Below are 18591 nucleotides of genomic sequence, written 5' to 3' on the forward strand. Positions count from 1 at the left end.
CCAAACTCATCTCACAACTCCATTTTGCAGCTTGCATTTCCTGAAAGGTACAGGGAGTTTAGTGATTAAGGGACTGGGGTTTTGAGCTGGGATTTTGGAGAAACTGTTTTTAGCCTGTCCTTGGAGTTGGGCCAGGCCTAGAAATCTGTTGAAATAGCTTTCTTCAGCTGCTAAAATTGGGATGGGTTCGTAGGCCCTTGAGTCTCACTGATGACTGGGGAGGGCCCTGAGAAGGGTCCCTGCTGAGGCCTGGGATCCCTGTGGTTCAGCACCCCCCTGAACCTGGGGGTCTTATGGTCTCATAACGAGCAGAGAGGACCCAGCCACAGATGGTCCTTTGTGTGGACCAACTTCAGGTTTCCTGTCTGCCTTTGTCAGAATCTACTCTTGGTGTTCCTAAGAAAACTATTTTGGGACTTGGGGAGGAATTGTGAGCAGGGTCTGAGCAGATCAGTATTTATTCCAGAGGCTGGCATTCCCCCCGTCCCCTTCCTTGTTCTAGGTAGATACCAGAAACTATCTGCAGAGAGTTGCAGGTCAAATTTTTTTGTGCCACAAACTTTAGGGATTTTAAGTGTCAGTTTAGTTTTAACCTTGTTATTTTAAAAAAAAATGTGGTGAAAAATACATAAAGATATATAGTGAAAATTAATATTTCCATCCCTGACCCCTTCAGTCCTGCCCCCCTGAGGTCTGTCCCCGTCACTAGGTGTCGGGTGCCAGGGAAGCGTCTCCACCCTCCTCCTGTTTACACCCGTGCTGTACACGACTTACATTGTTCTGCACTTACTGATTTTCACCCTGAAGTTTATCTTGGGATTGTTCCATTTCAGCCCACACAGTTTAGGCTGTTCTTTTTAACAGCAGCATGCTATTCCTCTGTGTGGTCCACTGGGACTCACTTTATCAGCGCCCCCATGGATGGACATTGGGGTTGTTCCCATGTTTGGTTGCTACAAGCCAAGCTGCGGGAATGCTTAGATGGGGGGGTCCACGCACAGGGTGGTTGACCAGAAAAGAAACATGCTGTTTTTATTCCAAGAGGGAGAATGAACGTTGCTGAGTTTTTCTTTTGGGGGAATCTTGTTATTTCTGCGGGTCGGAGCCTAGAACTGGAGGGCCTGTGATGCTGATGCGGTTCCCCGCAGTGTCTTTGTTTCAGCTCAGGTCAGCCTATCTCTAAAGCACCTGCTGTTTGTGGCCCTTGGCTGTGCCCAGTGGGCCGTGCAGCTAGTGCACCCAAAAATGTGATATAAGAATGTGCAGAGGCAGTCAGAGCCAGATAGGAGAGGCTTCTCATATGTGAGTTTCGGTGGCCCCAGGAGTTTGCAGGACTTGGGCTGGGTGGCTGGGAATCAGCTGTTAGAAAAAGAGATTCTCCCTGGGTTTAAGGGGTTGATATGAGGGTCAGGCCTCCTGTCCAGGCCTCACTGGACCTTCTACAGCTCTGGGATCCCCTGTCTGCTTCCTGCCCAGCAGACCTCACTGGCTTTGTGCTGCTTCAGGCTGCTCTGGGCCTGAGTGCCACCCCGTGATTTTAAAAGCCTGTGTAGAAGGCACCTGGTGTAAATAATAGATGGGTTTTTCTGCTTTGAGCAGGCAGCTTCCTTGCAGAGCAGAAGCAGGGGCTGAGGGCAGATGAGGTTTTCTTCCCGGGATGGCTTAGGGGAGGGAGGGAGGGAGGGAGGGAGGGATATAAGAGGACTGGATTCATCCACTGGGCTCCTCCTGGGAGTCCTGGGAGCGTCTGGCTGTTCCCCCAACCTTGTGGCCACCGTGTGCCCCTGAGATGACCATAATCTTTCCCCAGGTGGCTCTGGCTTCCCCGTGCCTGGGCAGGGCAGGGCAAGAAGCAGTGAGATTTTAGGACCGGCTGGCAGATAGCCCCCTGAATAGAAAGGTGCCTGATATGACCCTGACCTGGTGGGTTGCGAGGCCTGAGTCCCTGCCCTGCCCCTCCCACCATCGCCCTTACATGCCGCCCCTGTGAGAAGTCCAGAGCTTCCCAGGCCCACAGCCCTATCATGTGGGGCTTGGGGCCTGGGCGGCACAGAAGTTTCTATTGTGGTGGGGTGGCAGCCAGGGCTGACCTGTGGGGCTGAGGAGGTGGGGCCTGGGGACTGACAGTGGAGCTATTCATGGGCTCTGCCCTGGTTTCCTGCGGCCTCCCATTGTGGATTATTTTTGGGGGGAGGGGAGGAGGAGAGGGGGTGGCAAGTGCTGCTATTGTTGCTGGCAGCAGGAGCCCATTATGCTTAAGAGAGTCCTTCGGGGGACAGATCTTAGCCACTCCAGGGCCCCTCTCTGTTCTCTGATGCGGTGAGCTGCTCAGCCTGACCCTGCCCTCTCCCAGGGCTCCCCATCCCTGGGATTCTGGAGGGACCCTGCCCTTTGTGGGAGCCTCTGTCAGGATCACCCCGCCCCAAGTTCCCCATGCTGTGCCTGGAACCCCCCTGGGTCAGACCTCTGAGCCGCTGGGCAAGGAGCAGGGGTACCCAGGGCCTGTCTTGTCAGCCACCTGCCCGCCGCCTCTGGAAGGGGTTCTGCCTGAGCTCTCCGGCCCAGCTGCGCCCTTGGGCGGGGGCCAGGCGTGTGCCTGGGTAGCTGTCAGTCTTGCAGGCCCCCATTTTCCTTTGTACCTTGTCCCCGGTGCCTCGCTGGAGCACTCACTGTAGAAAAGCCTGCTTGCTGGCAGGCTGGCCTGCAGCCTCCCCTGCTGCCTGAGCCACTGCCACAGCCATTTTTCTTTGTTCTGCCATCTCCGGGCTCTTGAATCTCAGGCAGGCGGCGGCAGGCCGGGCGGGCAGCAGGCAGCGGGCGTACAGCAGCAGCGGAAGCCCTTGCGACATGAATCTTCCACTGAGCCGAGGGCCTGCAGTCTACCGGTTGTACCCTCACTTCCCCCAGCTGTACCCTCCATGCCCCAGTGGTGCTGAGATTTCCTCTTTGTTCAAAGAGGGTCTCATTGGAACAGAATGATGCTGACCTGTGTTGTGAAGACAGAGAGAGGTCTCATCTGTTTGTGCCGCCGAAGACCTGAGAGAGAGAGAGAGAGAAAGATGGGGGGGGGGGGCGGGTGTGAGTTCACAGGTGCCTCCTGGTTTTTGGCAAAAAAGCCACTCCCAGGCACAAAGTGCGATCTTCCTTTACCCCCGGTCCTTCTCCATGTATGAGTCTGTGTAGGAAATGCTCTTAGCATTTAGTGGAAGAGGTGGTTGAGAAAATAGTTTCTTTTCTTTATTTTGGTCTCTGTAGGGTGGTGGGGATTTTTCTCCAACTGAGGAGAACCATCCCCTCCCCTTCTGCGTCTGCAGGTCTCTCTTATCCCCCAGCTTATAGTGGGCAAGCTGAGGGTTACTCACTGGCATCTCTTTCCGGAGGTGTGCCCACCCAACCCATACATCTCCAGCCTTCTAACCCACAGCCAGCGTGTGTAATTGTACCCCTGCCTTTGAGTTCTGTATGAGAACTCTGGGGCTCTCACTACTTTTTTGTGTGTTCAGCATCTTCTTTCATCCTTTCAAAACCCATCCATCTTGAGATCAGCCTGGCTGTCTTATATGACTCTTATCGCCAAGCCTTAATGAGGAAGCAAGTCCCAACCCTTGGAGTGTCCTTATTTCAGCAAATGTTGTACAAGTCTCAGCATAAAGAGCTAAGTTTGCTGTCTGATGCGTTGAAGCACAGATGCAGCTTTTAGGGTACTTGGGCCCAAACGAGGGTGGGAAAGGTCATGATTGAGGCAGCACAGTGCTCCCGGAAAGCACAGGGAGGTAGAAGGCTAGGGTGGGGTCCCAGCTGTGCCACTGGCCCTCCGGGTGACCCTGGCAATTCATTTCCGTGGGTGTAGGTCTGGAAAATGGAAGGGTTGCTCAGATGAATTTGGACGTTTTTCAGCTGAGTTCTATGGATCTGACTCCAAAATGCTTGGTCACTACCCTGAGCCTCTCTGGGCAGCTCAGGATACTTTTTTGGAAGAAAAGTCATCAGACGGGATTAACAGAGGGCATCCCTCCCTCAGGGCACTCCTTCCTCAGGTTCCTGAGGGACTGGGAGGGGTGACGATCACCTCCACAGATGTCTGCGGTGTCCACATGGAAACCTGCCCACCCTGAGCCCTAAAGCACACTGTAGTGCTCAGGGGCTGAGTGTGGCACCAGGAGCCCACTGAAAAATTGCCCTGCCTCAGACCTCGGCATTGCCCCTTTTCTTGGAAACGCCACATTCTCTCTCTGGTAGAATGGAACCTGCGGGGGAGGGGAGTAAAGCTCTCTATTTTACCTCCTGCCAAAGTGAGGCAAGGCTGTTAAAAGTGAAAACAAAATCAGTAAGATGGAGATACCCTCTGTCCTTTAATATCCTTTGTCCCTCCTGGGGGGCCTGGCTTTAAATTTTGTCTCTATTTTGTCAAAAATTCCAGGAGGCAAAATGGTTTCTGGCCCTTTATCTCCCTTTCCCCACCCAGCCTCCACCCCCTGGGAGGCCTCCTGTACCCCAGGCTTTCCTCCCATTGTCTCCAGGCTGGGATCAGGCTGGGATCAGCCTCTAACGCTGCTCTGGGCTGTGTGTTTCTGCCCTGCGTCACAGGAGGCCTGTGATCTTGGAAGACGCCCAAGGGGCTGGGAGTTCAGCTTTGATAAACATCTGGTTAGAGTAGCTTCCACAGCTGTGAAATGGGAATAAAAATAACCTGTGAGGATCCAGTGGGATGTACTAAAATACTGAACAGATTCCAAAATTAAAGCATTCCTCCAGGAAAGCTGATTGCACCCCTGTCCGCAGCTGCACGGTAAAGATGGGTGGGCTTTCCTCCTGGACCTCCCTTGAGGGTCCTTTCCCTCCATCAGTGCTGCTGCTTTTCCCTCGGGGCTCTCATATCCTCACCGTTACAGCACTGCCCCTGGCCCGCCGGTGGGCAGCACTGGCAGCACCTGGGAGCTTGTAGCAGCGCATACTCCTGTGGGCCTCACCCCACACCAGCTGAAGTAGAATCTGCATTCAACAAGATTCCCAGGTGATTTGCATGCACTTTCAAGTTTGAGAAGCACTGGCTCAGACACTTCTGCCCCGCCCTGCCCCGCCCGATGCTCTCGCACCTTCTTCTGTCTGCTTTGTGGTTTTGCTGTCTTCACCCTCTGCCCTCCTTAAAGTTGTTGTCTTTAAACAGGTCTGACAGCTCTGGCTCTGTGACCCCCACCCTCTCAGGCGTGCAGTTTACAGCAGGTAGCCCTGGGTGCAAGGGTGGGGGGGGGGTGTCTGGGAGGCAGGTCCCGGGGCCTCGGAAGCCGCCTGGCAGCTGTGGGCACCTCCCCCAAGCCTGCGGCCGAGGTCAACTTTGGGGCAGAGCCTAGGGGTAATCGGAGCCCTCTTTTGTGAAAGGGGGTGCGGAGCCTCACTCCGCCATCTGGTGCCACTCACCCCGCCCCGTCTGTCCCAGCTGGGTGACACCATCAGAATCAGGTTGTAAATGTTGTTTGATTTTTTTAGGAACACAAAACATTCCTTATTAAGATGTTTTGGTGTTACGTTGAAGTTTAAATAAATAATCCAGAAAAGGGACCGTAAATTTATTTTTTGTGGTCTTTTTTTTAGTGGAAAAATGATTGAGATGACTCCTGATTTTGCTAGGATTGCCTACCATCCCCTTCATTCTGGTGGAGGTGGGTGGGGGGCTTTTGGGGGGTGAGCTTGGGCCCCCAGGCCTGGGGGTGCCCTTGGCCTTGTGGGACTGTTTTAGGGACTAAGCTGCTAATCTTCTATCTCTGCAGTCTCCCAGCTGTTTCAGCAGAGTTCTACCAGTGATTTGCATTTTTTAAAAATCTGCTTCTTCCTCCCCTCTTATTCTTTCTCTCTTTATATTTTCAATGCACTTTGTTTTATTTTTCTCCAGCAGGCTTCTTTTTATAGCTTATTGGCGAAGTTAGTTTTCTTCCCTCTGTGAGCCTTTTCCCCCAGGCTGTTTGCCAGACTGGAGGGGCCAGGAGCCAGGCTCTGCCCTGGCCTGGAGAGCCCCACCCTGGGGCAGGATTAGGGGGTACCCCTAATGCCGTCCTTGGAGTGAAGTGGGTTGGTTGTCTTAAAACACAGTACATTGTAATAAACTGCAATTTTGGATACAGGGATTTCTAACATCTTAGAGCCACAGGGAAAAATGGCAGACAGGGAAAAATGGCAGAAAAGGAGTAAATGTGTAATTCTAAGTTCTCCTATATAGTTTCTTTGTGTTGGAGGAGAGGAGGGTGGGAGGAGGGCAGCCCCTGCAAAGAGAACATTTCCAGTCTACATCCGACAAGTGGGTCACTTCCTCGCACTGTGCTTGAGCAGCTCCCCGAAGGGCTGCCCAGGACTCAGTTATTAGAGCAGAATTTATTTCTCCCCAAGAGCAGGCCTACTCGTCACTCTGTGGCTGTTAGGAGTGCCCCCCACCCACCCCAACTGTGTCAGCCCTGCAAAGACAGCCATGCTGCTGGCGTCTAAATGCCACCAACAGGGTCAGACCCCATGCTGGGGCTCTGTTGAGACTCTTGGCTGCCGCCATGTTGGGTTGTAGTGGTTAAACCGACTGCTTTGTGGAACGTTTCCTGACCAGCTTCCCGCCTCCTTCCTTCCTTCCTTCCTTCCTTCCTGGGCCGGGCCCATCCTGCCCTCCTGCACCTACCTGGCTCTGCATTTAGCAGAGGGAAGTGTGTTCTGAGCCTCCTGCATCAGGCACCGGTCTTACTGGGGTTCTAAGTCTCCACAGCCCCATTCCGGGCGCCTTGCACGCAGCAGGTGCCAGGACTTGTAGAAACAGGTCCTGAGATGTTTGTCTCCCACAACAGGGACTCGCAGAGTGAGTTAGTGCACTTGGCTTCAGTCATGCCATAGCCTTGACTCAGGCCCTTCATGGGGAATTTCAGAGTGGACAGAGGGCCCAGCCCACTCCTCCTGAGGTCCGGAGGTCCCAGCCCATAGGCCTTGTGGGTTCTAGTCCACATTGGAGATGTCAGTGGGCCCAGATTTCCTTGTCTTTGTATGCAGCTGGACTCTGGGTGTAGACATTTTGTGTGCACTTAGGATTTCAGAAACAGGCCTCCGGTGATTATCCAGGCACAAGGCACCGTGCACCATGCACCATGCACCATGGCAGCGTGGCTCCCCAGCCTCACATGAGAAGGAGGCTTCACCTTCGGCGGCAGAGGTGCTGGGCCTCCTTCCCTGCAGCCTTTTGAGAGGTTGAGGGGCAGCAGCTGTGGGTGCCCGGGCCCTGCCTCACCTGGCTGGGCAGGCACTGCGCTGGGGCTGCCTGGGCAGTTGAATGAGCTGCCTGATGAATCTTTCTCAGGATCCCTGTTTGGGCCCCAGGCTTGTTTGTTGCCCAAATGTTTTCTCTCCTTTTATTTTTTTCTTTTAAAGGAGAATGGCCACAAATTCTACATTTTGACTTGAGGGGAGTTATTTTGTAGACTTTTCCTTAATTTGTTTTGTTTGTTTCTTTTTTGATCTTTCCTCGTGATTATACTCACGTTATGCATTTGCACGGGGAATACCACAGGATTGAGGTGTCCTCACTGTATCCCCTCAGGAGGGTGGGATGTTGGCTTAACTCATTACTGGTGAGGGCAGCGGTGATCACTGGGTTAAGGTGGTACCTGCTGGGTTTCTCCATTGCTGAGTTACTGCTATGCTCTTTGTAATTAATGAGTGTCCTGTGGGGGAGATACTCGGAGACTATAAACTTGCTATCTCTCATCAAACTTCCATCAAGTGGTTTTAGAACCTGTTACCGTCTGAAGGTTAGTGTTCCCTCTGCATATTGAAATTCTGATGCTCGATCTGATGCTGTCAGGAGGTGGGGCCTTTGGGAGGTGCTTACGTTGTGGGCGTGGCGCCCTCTAGAAGAGGATTTGTGCCCTTTACAAGAGGCCCCACAGAGCCCCCTTGCTGCTTCCACCACGTGAGGACACAGCGAAAAGGTTCCAGCTTTGAACCAGGTTGAGGCCCTCACCCGACCATGCTGGCACCTTGATCTGGGGCTTCCCAGCCTCCAGGACTGTGAGGAATAAATTTATTTTCTTTGTAAGCTGCCCAGGCTGTGGTATTTTGTTCTAACTACTGGAACAGACCAAGAACTGATTGATGATTCTTGACGGAATCAGTTATCTCTGTCATGGTTCCTGAATGGTGATGATTTAATTACATTAATTTTACATTTATCATTCTCCCGTAAAGAACTTTCCTCTCTCCCCTGTTTGTTTATTTATCCATTTGTATATATTAGAATGGACTCATGGGGTCTTACTTTATTCAGTGAGTTAAAATGCATTAGTATTTTTTTTTTTTTTAATGCCCACCTGGTTCCAGATTTGGCCAGCGGGGATCTCTTCAAACTGACTGCTGTGAAGGACCGCTCTTAAAAATGTGAATTTCCTGGTCTGTCCCAGTCCGATTGAACTAGTCTCCATGTGCAGTTTGGAAGAAGTTCCTTGAGTGATTCTCATGTTCTGTGGAATTTGGGACCAGCTGGACCAGGCCTGTCATTTTCAAGTGTGTACCTCATGGAGCCCCCGCTTTCCCAGCCACCAGAAGAGATGTGTGCCCTGCTCTGCCCACCTCCGTGCTGGGTTTCTGGGTCAGAGTTTCTTTGAACAAAGGCTCCTGTAGCTTAAAAAGTAGTAAAAATAGTAAGTTTGAAAATCACTGGATTAGGTGACCTCCATTCCCAGCCCAGCACTTCTCCTGCTGAGCCCTCCTCGCCTCCCCGCTTCCCATCCTCTGACCCACATCCATCCCTCCCTCGGCTTCTCTCCTGATGACAGGACTGAGGCGGACACATGTCTCCTCACCAGACGAGCAAGGGGCCCCCTTGTGCTCCTCGAACTCAGCAGGTTTGGGGTTGTGGGTTTTTGGCTGTGGAAGCTCAGAGTGCTGTGTTTGCTAAGTACAGAGTTTCATACAGGAAGCCAAGCACTTAGAATCCCAGGCCCGCTGGAGAGCCTGGTAGGGCTCAGAGCTGGTGGCCTAGGCTTTCCTGGACCTCCGTTTGGAGGCCATCCCAGGACCAGCTGTCAGAGGCCTGAGTGTCTCTGAACGCTGGGAACTTCCCTTCCCCCACACCCATATGGCAGGGCCCAATGCCTGTGACCCCTTGATAAGGAATGGTGGTGGCCCACCCTAAGCCCTGGGTGGCTTTGTAGTGTCTGCCCACGGTGAAGGGTCAAACTTCTGGACTCCTGTGAGTGGCTGCTGCCGCTGTGTCCAGTTTTGCACTGTTTCTGGCAGACCCTGAGTCTGGGGAGTTGGGTCCTAGGGGTGTGGGTTAGCATGGGACATAGACACTTCTGACTCTTGAGGGTGAGACAGAGCCAAGTGGGGAGCCCATGGTCCTGAACCCTTCCTTCCCCTCTCAGGGTGGCAGTGCCCTGGGGCTGAGGCACAGTGTCCTTCCTCCGCGTGAAATTGCCATGGGCAATGAGGCAGCCTGCCCTGGCCTGCCTTTGTGGCCATCTCTCCTACCAGAACCCATTTCCCTTCAGTATTCACTTGTCCCCTCCTAGACTTCTCCCCTTGGGCCTACCTATTCCTGTGAATGTTCCTCAGTACCCAGTGGGCTCTGAGGACTTGGAAAGTCCAGGACCTAAGGTGTGCTCCTTAGAGGTGGAGCAGGGTCCTCAGCTCTCTTGGGAATAATGGCTGCCCTTCCCTGGGCTGGGCCTGTGACTAGGGCAGGTACCAGTACCAGGAGCCTCGAAGGCCGGGTGGAAAGGTTGACATCTCCGTAAATGGCTGAGTCTGGAGAATGAAGGGGAGAGAAGCCAGCAAGACGACTCGGGGCATGGGTAGCTGGCGTTGTCCGGGTACAGCACAATCCAGCTGGGCTCTCTGTTTAGGGGTCTCACGTGGCCCAGATCAAGGTGTTGGTAGGCCTGCGTTCTGGAGGTTCTGGGGCAGAATCCAGTTCCTTGCTGTTGTAGGACTGAGGTCCTGTTTCCTTCCTAACTGTCAGCCAGGGCTGCCCTTAACTCCTGGAGCCTCACTCTGGTCCTTGCCCGCAGCTCCTCTGTCTCACGCCCAGTCACAGCCCATAGCACCCTTCTCAGGCTTGGACTCTCTCTGGCTACTTCTGCCCTCAGCTGGGAGAAAGCTCTGCTTTTAAGGGCTCATGTGATTACATTGGACCCATTCAGATAGTTACCCTATTTTAAGGTAAATTGATTAGTCATCTTGATTACATCTGCAAAATCTCTTTTGTCCTTTCTTTTATATGGTTATAGATTATACTTCCAGTTGTTTTATCCTTTTTACTTTGCTCAACAAAAAGATGGCAACTAAAAATATTTTGAAGTCTTCTAGAGATCTGTGTAAAAATGGTGGATTGAGTGGACACACCTAATTTTACTGATATATCCTAAAACCTCACAAAATTTAAGATAAAGGGAATTTTTAAAAAGGAATCAATCTACAAGGACACAGAGAGTGGGAAAGGGAACACCAGCAAGAAAAAAATTGCAAACCAGGAATAGATGGATGAGTGACCCAGTATAAAATATAGGAGTTGGTGTCACCTATTATTTTTTGGGGGGAGCGGGGTTTGGAGGGGAGGAGTATCAGAGGTGGCTAAATGTAAGAAGTGTGTGAAGGCAGTTGATGTGGTTAGATAAGTGTCCTTTCTTTTTTTTTTTTATGATGTTTGGGAAATGTCTCTCCCCTTTAGCTGGACATTGGTGACTCATTCTGCTGAAGGAAAAACTAACAGCCTGGGAGATGCCATGTGTCCTTGGAGGTTCCTATAAGACCATTTCCATTCCCCAGCCTTCTATTCTACTTGGTTTCTAGAACACTGACAGCCAGCCTCTTACTTTCCAGGCAGGAGGTTAAAAGAGACCTCAGTGGGGAACCTGACTAGCCTAAGAGGAAAGAACTAAAGATGCCGATGACTGGGATTTCCTAGCAAATGGCCCGGTCAGATGCCCCTGCACAGAAACTCTCCTGCCCAAGGACTCAGCGCTCCCAGTCAGTTCTTAGGCATTTACTCTTAGTCATGAGGATGACCAAGGATTACTAGTAACTGAATAAAGGGCCTAACATGAAATAAAGCAAAACAAATAGGTGAAAAAAGGCAGCTTAAAACAAATATTCTATTTAGAGAGAATATTTTGAAAAAAAAATTTGGCATTTTCTCAGGTTGTAATGGAGCAGGACCCCATGGGGCCTTTCCTGGACAGACCCTCCACCCCCCATATCCTCTGCTGTAGCTTCTCTCTGAAATACCCAGGTAATATTATCTTATGCTTATTTCCTGAGTTTTTCAGATGCTAAAAGTTTAAAAGAATAAGGGCAGAGCAAAAATATCAAGTAGAATTATTAGGATAATTAGAATTATTATAAACTGAAGGAGTCTTCCAGAAAATAGATAAGAAAGATGAAGAGATGAATAATAGAGCAGAAGAGGTAAGAAATCTAAAGAATCAGCCAGGGCTCCCATATCCATTAATAGGAGTTGCAGAAAGAGGGAACAGAGGAAAATGCAAGTGGGAAAATCATTAAGAAAAAAATTTCCTTGAAGAGTATGTTTTCATATTGGATAGACTCATCGAATGTTGAGCCAAGTGGATGAAGATAGACCAGTACCCTGACTAGTCAGACCAGTACCCTGAAGTGTCAGTGTATTGAGGAGAAAGGGAGGCTCCTATAAGTTCATAGGAACAGAGAAAGGAAAAGGTTAAATACAAAGATCAGGACTCAGCCTAAAGTGTTTCCAGGCTTCTCAATGAAGTATAGAAGATGGTAGAGCCACGCCTCCACCATCTCAGTGGAATTGTTTTGCAACATAGAATTCTATAGACAGCCAAACTGTTACTCAAGAAAGAAGGTAAAATAAAGATGTATTCAGACATACAGGGTCTGAAAAGCTTGCCTTTTGCACTGAAGATTTTCTCTACGAAGGTGAGCAAAGACTAATTTCTCTCGTAGGCTGTATCCCAAATGAGGCAAAGGGGGTTCTGGGCACCAGTCCAGATTAAAACAGCTCAGCGGATTCCAGGAGAGAGTTCTTCTGGAAGAAGTATTAGAAATAGAACATCTGATGTTAATGAACTTATTGAAAGATTTGGACAACTGGCATTGAATTTGGGGTTGAAGATTAATAAGTTTGTGGAAAATTAAGCAAACAGAAAAATAAGAGAATTCTTAACTCCCGAGAACAAAAAGTTGTACAGGGGAGGAAGAGTGATCATGGTTTACATGGCTCACTCTGTTGGCTCACATGGTGCTAATAATGTACACTCCGAAAATCACCCTAGCCAACACTCCTGTTTAACTGTAAATTGGAGTGGAGATGTGGGAAAGAAGTGTAAGGGGTAGTCTGGGCAGAGAGGTGGTTTGTACAGGAGTGAAGAGAGTTACATCCATGGCTTCCAGGGCAGGAAGTGGATAGGTAATACCTAACAGTGAAAAACCAGGCAATAGTGATACAAGCACATTATATACAGAACTGTCTAAGAGATATTTGGGGTGTAAACATCAAGACCAGCTAGAAGTGGAGAATGTCCTTGGAAAGGGAAAGGCCAGGCCTTAAGGCTCAGGATCTGCTGTTTTTCTCAACAAAGCTTTTACAATTGTTGACTCTTTGATTAAGTGCAGGGATGATTTTGAAAAAAATTAAAATGGCAAATCTAGAACATGTAGCATGTGATAAAGGAAAGTACTGTTTTCTTGAAACTCACATGTGCATGGGAGTGTGTGCACTGATTTGTTAAATGTGCTTCTTACTGTGGACCATAGTAAGAAAAATGGAAAAGCCGTTGATTGTGGTTTCTCATTCCTGGTTCTCTGCACACTTCTGAATTGTCCATATATTTTACAGGTGAGCATGTGCTACCTTTTTAATTAAAAAAAAGGGGGAAGAGGGAGAAGGAAGGAATCTTACAGGTTAATCTAATCCCAAAGTAGACAAGCCCTGTTTACAACTGCAGAGGTCATCACAGCATCCTCTACCAGTAATGGCCTCAGTTTAATACAAAGGTGGTGACGGTAAGTGCGACAATGGAAACCTTTTTAGGAAATCACTTGTAAGGCTACTACCCCATGCATTTTCATGCTTTTATGTTCCATTTTGACCTTTAACCACACACTTACAAATTGTTTCATAATTGCAAACCAGGATGTTTAGATTTCATACTTACTGCATATTCTTTTACTTCTTTTGGTTTCTTGGCTTGAGGCAAATTCTGAGTCATGAGTTTATTGGATTAAGGGTCTGACTTTTTTTCCTTTTTTTTTTTTTTTTTTTTTTTGGTTTTGAATGCCTGTAACTGTATTGCTTACCAAAAGATGGTACCAGTTTACTCCACTGCCAGCAAGATATGCCTGCACCAGCCTCACCATGGGCTTGCCAGCATTGTTGGTGGTGATTTTGTTAAATCAAAAAGTGTAGCTGGGAGGGTATAGCTCAAGTGGTAGAGTACATGCTTACCATGCCCGGGGTCCTGGGTTCAATCCCCAGTGCCTCCTCTAAAAATGAGTAAGTAAACCTAATTACCGCCCCCAAAAAGGTTTTTTTAATTAAAAAAAAAAGTTAAACACGATCTATGGATTGTCTTCCAGTTTCATTTCTAGTGACTTTGAATATTTTTCCATCTATTAATTGTATTGTTCTTCCATTTCAGTATAATGTCCATATATCCTTTGTCTAAATTTGGGGTCTTTTGTTAAGTGTGAATTTTGATATGTCGTAGATAGTATTTACCCTTTGCCATGATTGCTGTGCCTGCGGGGGGCTTATCATGTTTGTGTGTTTTCTTTTTAATTTTAATGTTACTTTTAATTGTATGTGAATTTTAAAACTTTTTATCTGTTTTATATTGATATGTTTGTACTTCGAATTGTTTCTCCCTATTGGCTTAAAAGTGAAGGAGATTAACATAGGCCTGAAATGCCCTATTCTTGTGTGCATGCTTGTATACATGAAGCCTTTAAAATTTAGAATATTTCGACTGGTTTTAATGTATTCTTCAGTTCCTCTTCGATGGCAAACCAGCTTTTTCAACACTTACATGATTCTAGCTTTCCCCCTTGTTTTAAGAAGTTGATGTTTTTACAAACACATGCTTTCTATTTGCCACATAAATACTTTATTCTGTTTTAGTAAGTTTTGGAGTTGAGACAGTTTGAGGACTTGGAATTAAATTTTTCTGATAATTGTTTTCTATGCAAAAACAAAAAATAGCTTTTGGAGATTCTTCTCAGTTGTGGTAATTAGTATTTGTGAACAGTTTATCCATCCTCTCTTAGAAAGCTAAGATTCTTAGTCTCTGTGTTTGTGTTTGAAGGTGAATGGTCTTGGTGTTCATTGAATTCATTAGTTGGTAGAGAGCTAAGTTCTGCCTTCCTCTGATGTGACTCGGGTTAGCAAATAAGGTGAGAAGTCAGGGTCTACTTTGGAGTCATTTCGACTAACTTTTGAGTCAGATCTGGTACTAACTTCAGCACCCCGGCCCTCACTGCCTTTGGCCTTCTTTGTAAATGTGGGTAACACCTCAGGCTGGTGGCTGGGTAGCATTCATCAGTCTTTTCTCCATTGAGGTTTTGAAGCTGCCAAGCCAGACCTCAGATGCTCGGCATTGGCCTCACTCCCCCGAAGTCCACAGCCATCAGGCCCTGTGTTGGAGGATGTGGCTTAGGCTGGGGTCCAGACAAGTCTTCCCACTACCTCCTTCCATTTAAATTCTGGGACTTGCCTATGTGGAGCCCTGGACCTCCTGGTGATGCTGAAGTTCAGGACCTGTTTCTCCACCGCCTGATCCCAGAACAGAGCGAGCAGGTCAAGAGCAAGAGGCAGCCTTTCATCTCTTTCGCTCCTTAGGTGAGGAGGGAGCTCTCCCCACCTCCTGGTCAGTTAAGTGCCTTCTCTTCCATGGGGAGGAATAAGCAAGTGGGTGAAGAAAGACTAAGCTGTTCCCTTTCGACAGTTTCCTCTTCTGTGGGGTGGAACGGGGAAGTAAGTGTCATTGGGACATCACACCCCAAGACCTCGTAAGGTTAGTTTGGTCCAACAAAAATGGCACAACGCCCAGGCTAGTGCTGTGTGTCGGGGGGTGGGGGTAGTCGCGGAAGGGGACATGTCTGAGTGTGGCACACCGTCTCATGGATGATTAGGGTGTTTCTCTCTGATCATTCCCTGGTGTAGACGGGGCTAGTATAGTTCCGAGTGTTTAAGTTACCAGGGAGTGAGGGCTTGGGGTCTATGTCATATTTGTTGAGATTCTCTGGGTATGGGTTTGGACCCTGACAGCTGTGAAAACAGAATTGTTTCCTGGTTGGTTGTGTGTCTTTGTGGAGTGAGACCCTGGAGCCCCGTGGAAGAGGGAGGAGCAGGTGGTGAGAAAGCCAGCCCCCAGCAGAGAAGCCACACTCCAGAGCACTGGCTCCCTGCCGCCTGCGTGCCAGGGAGCTCCCTGTGGCCTTTCCGTGCTCTCCCCACTTACCTGGCTAGAGCTGAAGTTGACCAGGACCTCCACTGGGGAGTCCCTGTGTCACCTCAGGGTAATCATTTTCCAGCGGCCCTGGGCAAGGAGCAGGGATGAGGTCTGCAGTGCTGTGGAAGGCATACAGGTACGTGCTAGTTAGCTGGTTTCTTTGTGGAGCCCAGAGCAAGGAAAAAGAAGGGAGCCTGGCTTTGTTTACTGCTTCAGAGCTCTGGGGAGAGGTCTTAACTCTAGTCAGGTTAAATGATGTCTAAGGAGCGCCCTCTAGGGTTCCTGAACTTTGGGGTACCATGCTTTAGCAGCCCTCCCCAATCTCTGGGGCCCAGTTCCATGGAGGGCATGCCATCCACCTTCTGGCTTCTTTAGGAGCCACAAGGAGGGGGTGCGGGGGGGCATGCATTTAGCATTCTGAGGAGCAGGATTGTCTTGTCCATAAAAAGAACAAGGTTTCTACCACTTAGAACATTTTTCTGCCTCATAGGTCATTTCCAGTGAAGTTGGCTGTTCTCTGTCGTGAGCTTACTTGAGTTTTAGATTAAAAAAATTTTTTTTATGTGGATTAATCCAGTCACCTGTAGCTAGGAAAGCAAACCAGTGCTTTGGGGCTTTGTAATCTGCGAAACACAGATGGATGAATTTTGGTTACTTTTAGTTAATTGCCTACCAGGAGCCATCACTACCTACCGCACCCCCAGTCTCTGTTGCAGCACAGCTAAAAAGGTCCTCCCGCCTTTGCAAGATCCCTAGAGGGAACGCAGTCCTCCATGCCCAAGCTGATACCGGGTCCACTGGGTGATCACCTGGGGAATTTGTCAAATGTAGATTCTCGGGCCCAACCCAGGCCTACTTACCGGAACCTCCAGAAATCTGTATTTAGAATTAGTCATTTTGATGTTGCCAGCTGCTCTCCTCAACACTGGTGACATTAGGGATCGGTCATTGCCCCATTTTAGTTGAGGATGCTGAGGCCCTGAGAGGCAGACACTTGCCCCGGATCAGGTCATGTGGCTGAAGGATGCAGTCTCTGCTCAAGGGCTCCTGATCCTCCCTGCAGCCACTCTGTGTGTCCCAGGCCGTGTTCAGGCCTCTTGTGTGTCCTTGTGTCCGGTACTGTCCTTCGGTACTTCGGCTTTTGTTCATACACGTTCCTGAAGGGGAAATTTGTGGAAGTGGTGTTCTGCAGGTGGGACTGGGAGGTGGGGATGGGGGCTGCTGGGTCTCTGACCCTTCCTGGCTGGGTTCTGAGGCCAGGCAGGCCGGGCGCTCCCAGCAGAGCCTTGACCACGCTCCCATCCCTCTTGGAGGGAGGGGGCGGGTGGATGGTGGTGTCCAGACTCTGCCTGTTGCTTCTGCTCTGTGGGAAGGATGGTTGAGCAGTCAGAGCACCCATTTCCAGAGGGATGTGGTTTTCATGTCCCTGCCCGGCACCACTTTCTCAGAACATGACAGACCAGTGGCCAGGCAGCCGAGGCCGCCTCCCAGGAAGGGGTTTTGCAGTGGCTGCTCCACAGCAAAGCGCAGAAGCTGGTCTCTTACTGGCAGTTGTGGGTGGGTGGTGGGCAGCCTCCCCACTGCCAGAGTAGCCTTGTTTGTCTTTGCCTTAGGCCCTCGGTTACATTCTGTTCCTCTCCTCACCCCGGGGAGTGAGAGGCCACAGGGGGCTGGGGGGCAGCTTGAGGCATCTCCCTCCTTCCCCACCTTTCAGGCACTGGGGGTCAAGGGGAGTTAGGGATCCACCTGGGTTGCTACTGGGGTTCAAAAAGAGTGTAGTAAAGGTTGGCCAGATCCTTTAAGGGCACCCTCCTTTGTGTAGGCTTTGGGGGATGGACACAGATAAAAAAGAATAGCACACACTTCACCCTGTGCAGTTCAGTGTTCTGTAATCTGAGCTTCACGGCAGCCCCAGGAGGCCAAGGCGGCCGTCCTGGTGGCTGGGTGGGCTTGGAGGGCAGGCCGGGCAGGGCGCGGAGGAGTGGGGTGAAGGCTGGCTTCTGTGTGTGCGCTGGAGCCCTCTGCCCAGCCCGGGGTGCTTCGCCTTCCTCACCTCTTGAGGCCTGAGCTTGGGAGGTTGCCGCAGAAGACTTCAGATGAACGAATATGGCTTTTCCTTACCGGCCACGGTGAGATCACGTCCAGACCTGCCCTTTCATCTCTTCTTCCAAATGCAGCTCTCAGTGGTCAAGCCCTTGTTTCTTTGTTTGGTTCCCTCAACTCCTAGCCACTCTGCCCTGGGTGGTGGGAAGAAAGGACGTGGACTGTGGACCCTCCATCTTTGGTTCAGATCCTGGGCCCTGTTGTTTCTGTCTTGTCCTTGGGCAAGTCACATGACCTTTCTGAACTCCTGTTTCCTCCAGCATGAAGTGGGGAAATGAGTACCCAGCAGAGAGGGATAAGATAAATGTTCGGGAAGGTTCCCAGCCGAAGTCCTCGTGTTCGGGAGGAGACACTTTTTTTAAAAAAAATCACCATTGTTCATTCTTTTAGGAATTCTCCTCTTAGTGTTTTGGCGGTCTGTGGAAAGTTGGCTTCACTTGATTTTTGTCTAACCTGTAGCCGGCATTGGTAGTAAACCTATGTGTGGACTAGTGAAAGAACACGGGAGATGTTCTGGGGATTTCTGGAGCTTGTGTGTGTGTCTTGCCTCTGCTCTTTCCTTGGGGCGCAGGTTTTGGGGAGATGTTTTGAAACTGAACCTGCTGCCTCATCACTGCCCTCCCCCTCTCTCCACAGATCCTGCTTCTCAGAAGATGCACTATTATAGATACTCTAACGCCGAGGTCAGCTGCTGGTACAAGTACCTCCTTTTCAGTTACAACATCGTCTTCTGGGTGAGTGGATGAGAGCAGATGCGTTCCCTGGCTTAGTCCTAAATAGTAAATTGTGATTCTTCACATACTTCTGATTTGCCAGGCCCCCTGTGAGGCTCTGGAGGAGATGGTGGTCAGGGTTGATGAGTCCTGTCCTCATGAAACTAGCAACAAGTAAATTATAAAATAGACCATTAAGTGCTGCGATGGGAAAGGCCAAGAGGTGGCTGAAGACCAGATTAAGGGGCCCTACCCCACCCTTGGGGGTTTTGTAAGGCTTGGGGCTCTGGCCCAGAAGCATGTCTGTGTCCCTCAACCCA

At 49.8% G+C, this 18591-nt stretch overlaps 1 protein-coding gene across 5 annotated transcripts in view; it reads left to right on the top strand.

Moving 5' to 3' along the window:
* Nucleotides 1–18591, top strand: part of TSPAN14 (tetraspanin 14) — a 54821-nt gene that overhangs the window by 8732 nt on the left and 27498 nt on the right. For 2 of the 5 annotated variants that reach the window (XM_045522710.2, XM_010963098.3), the window contains exon 2: nucleotides 18195–18292. The exons of 2 other annotated variants lie outside the window; for them this stretch is intronic. In XM_045522710.2, the coding sequence (XP_045378666.1) occupies nucleotides 18212–18292 (81 nt within the window). In that variant the 5' untranslated portion in view covers nucleotides 18195–18211. Of the gene's footprint in view, nucleotides 1–2294; nucleotides 2320–18194; nucleotides 18293–18591 lie in introns of those variants that run through there. One more of the 5 variants, XM_045522711.2, reaches the window with a different exon arrangement.

Source organism: Camelus bactrianus, chromosome 11, assembly GCF_048773025.1.
Source record: "Camelus bactrianus isolate YW-2024 breed Bactrian camel chromosome 11, ASM4877302v1, whole genome shotgun sequence".
Taxonomy (NCBI): domain Eukaryota; kingdom Metazoa; phylum Chordata; class Mammalia; order Artiodactyla; family Camelidae; genus Camelus; species Camelus bactrianus.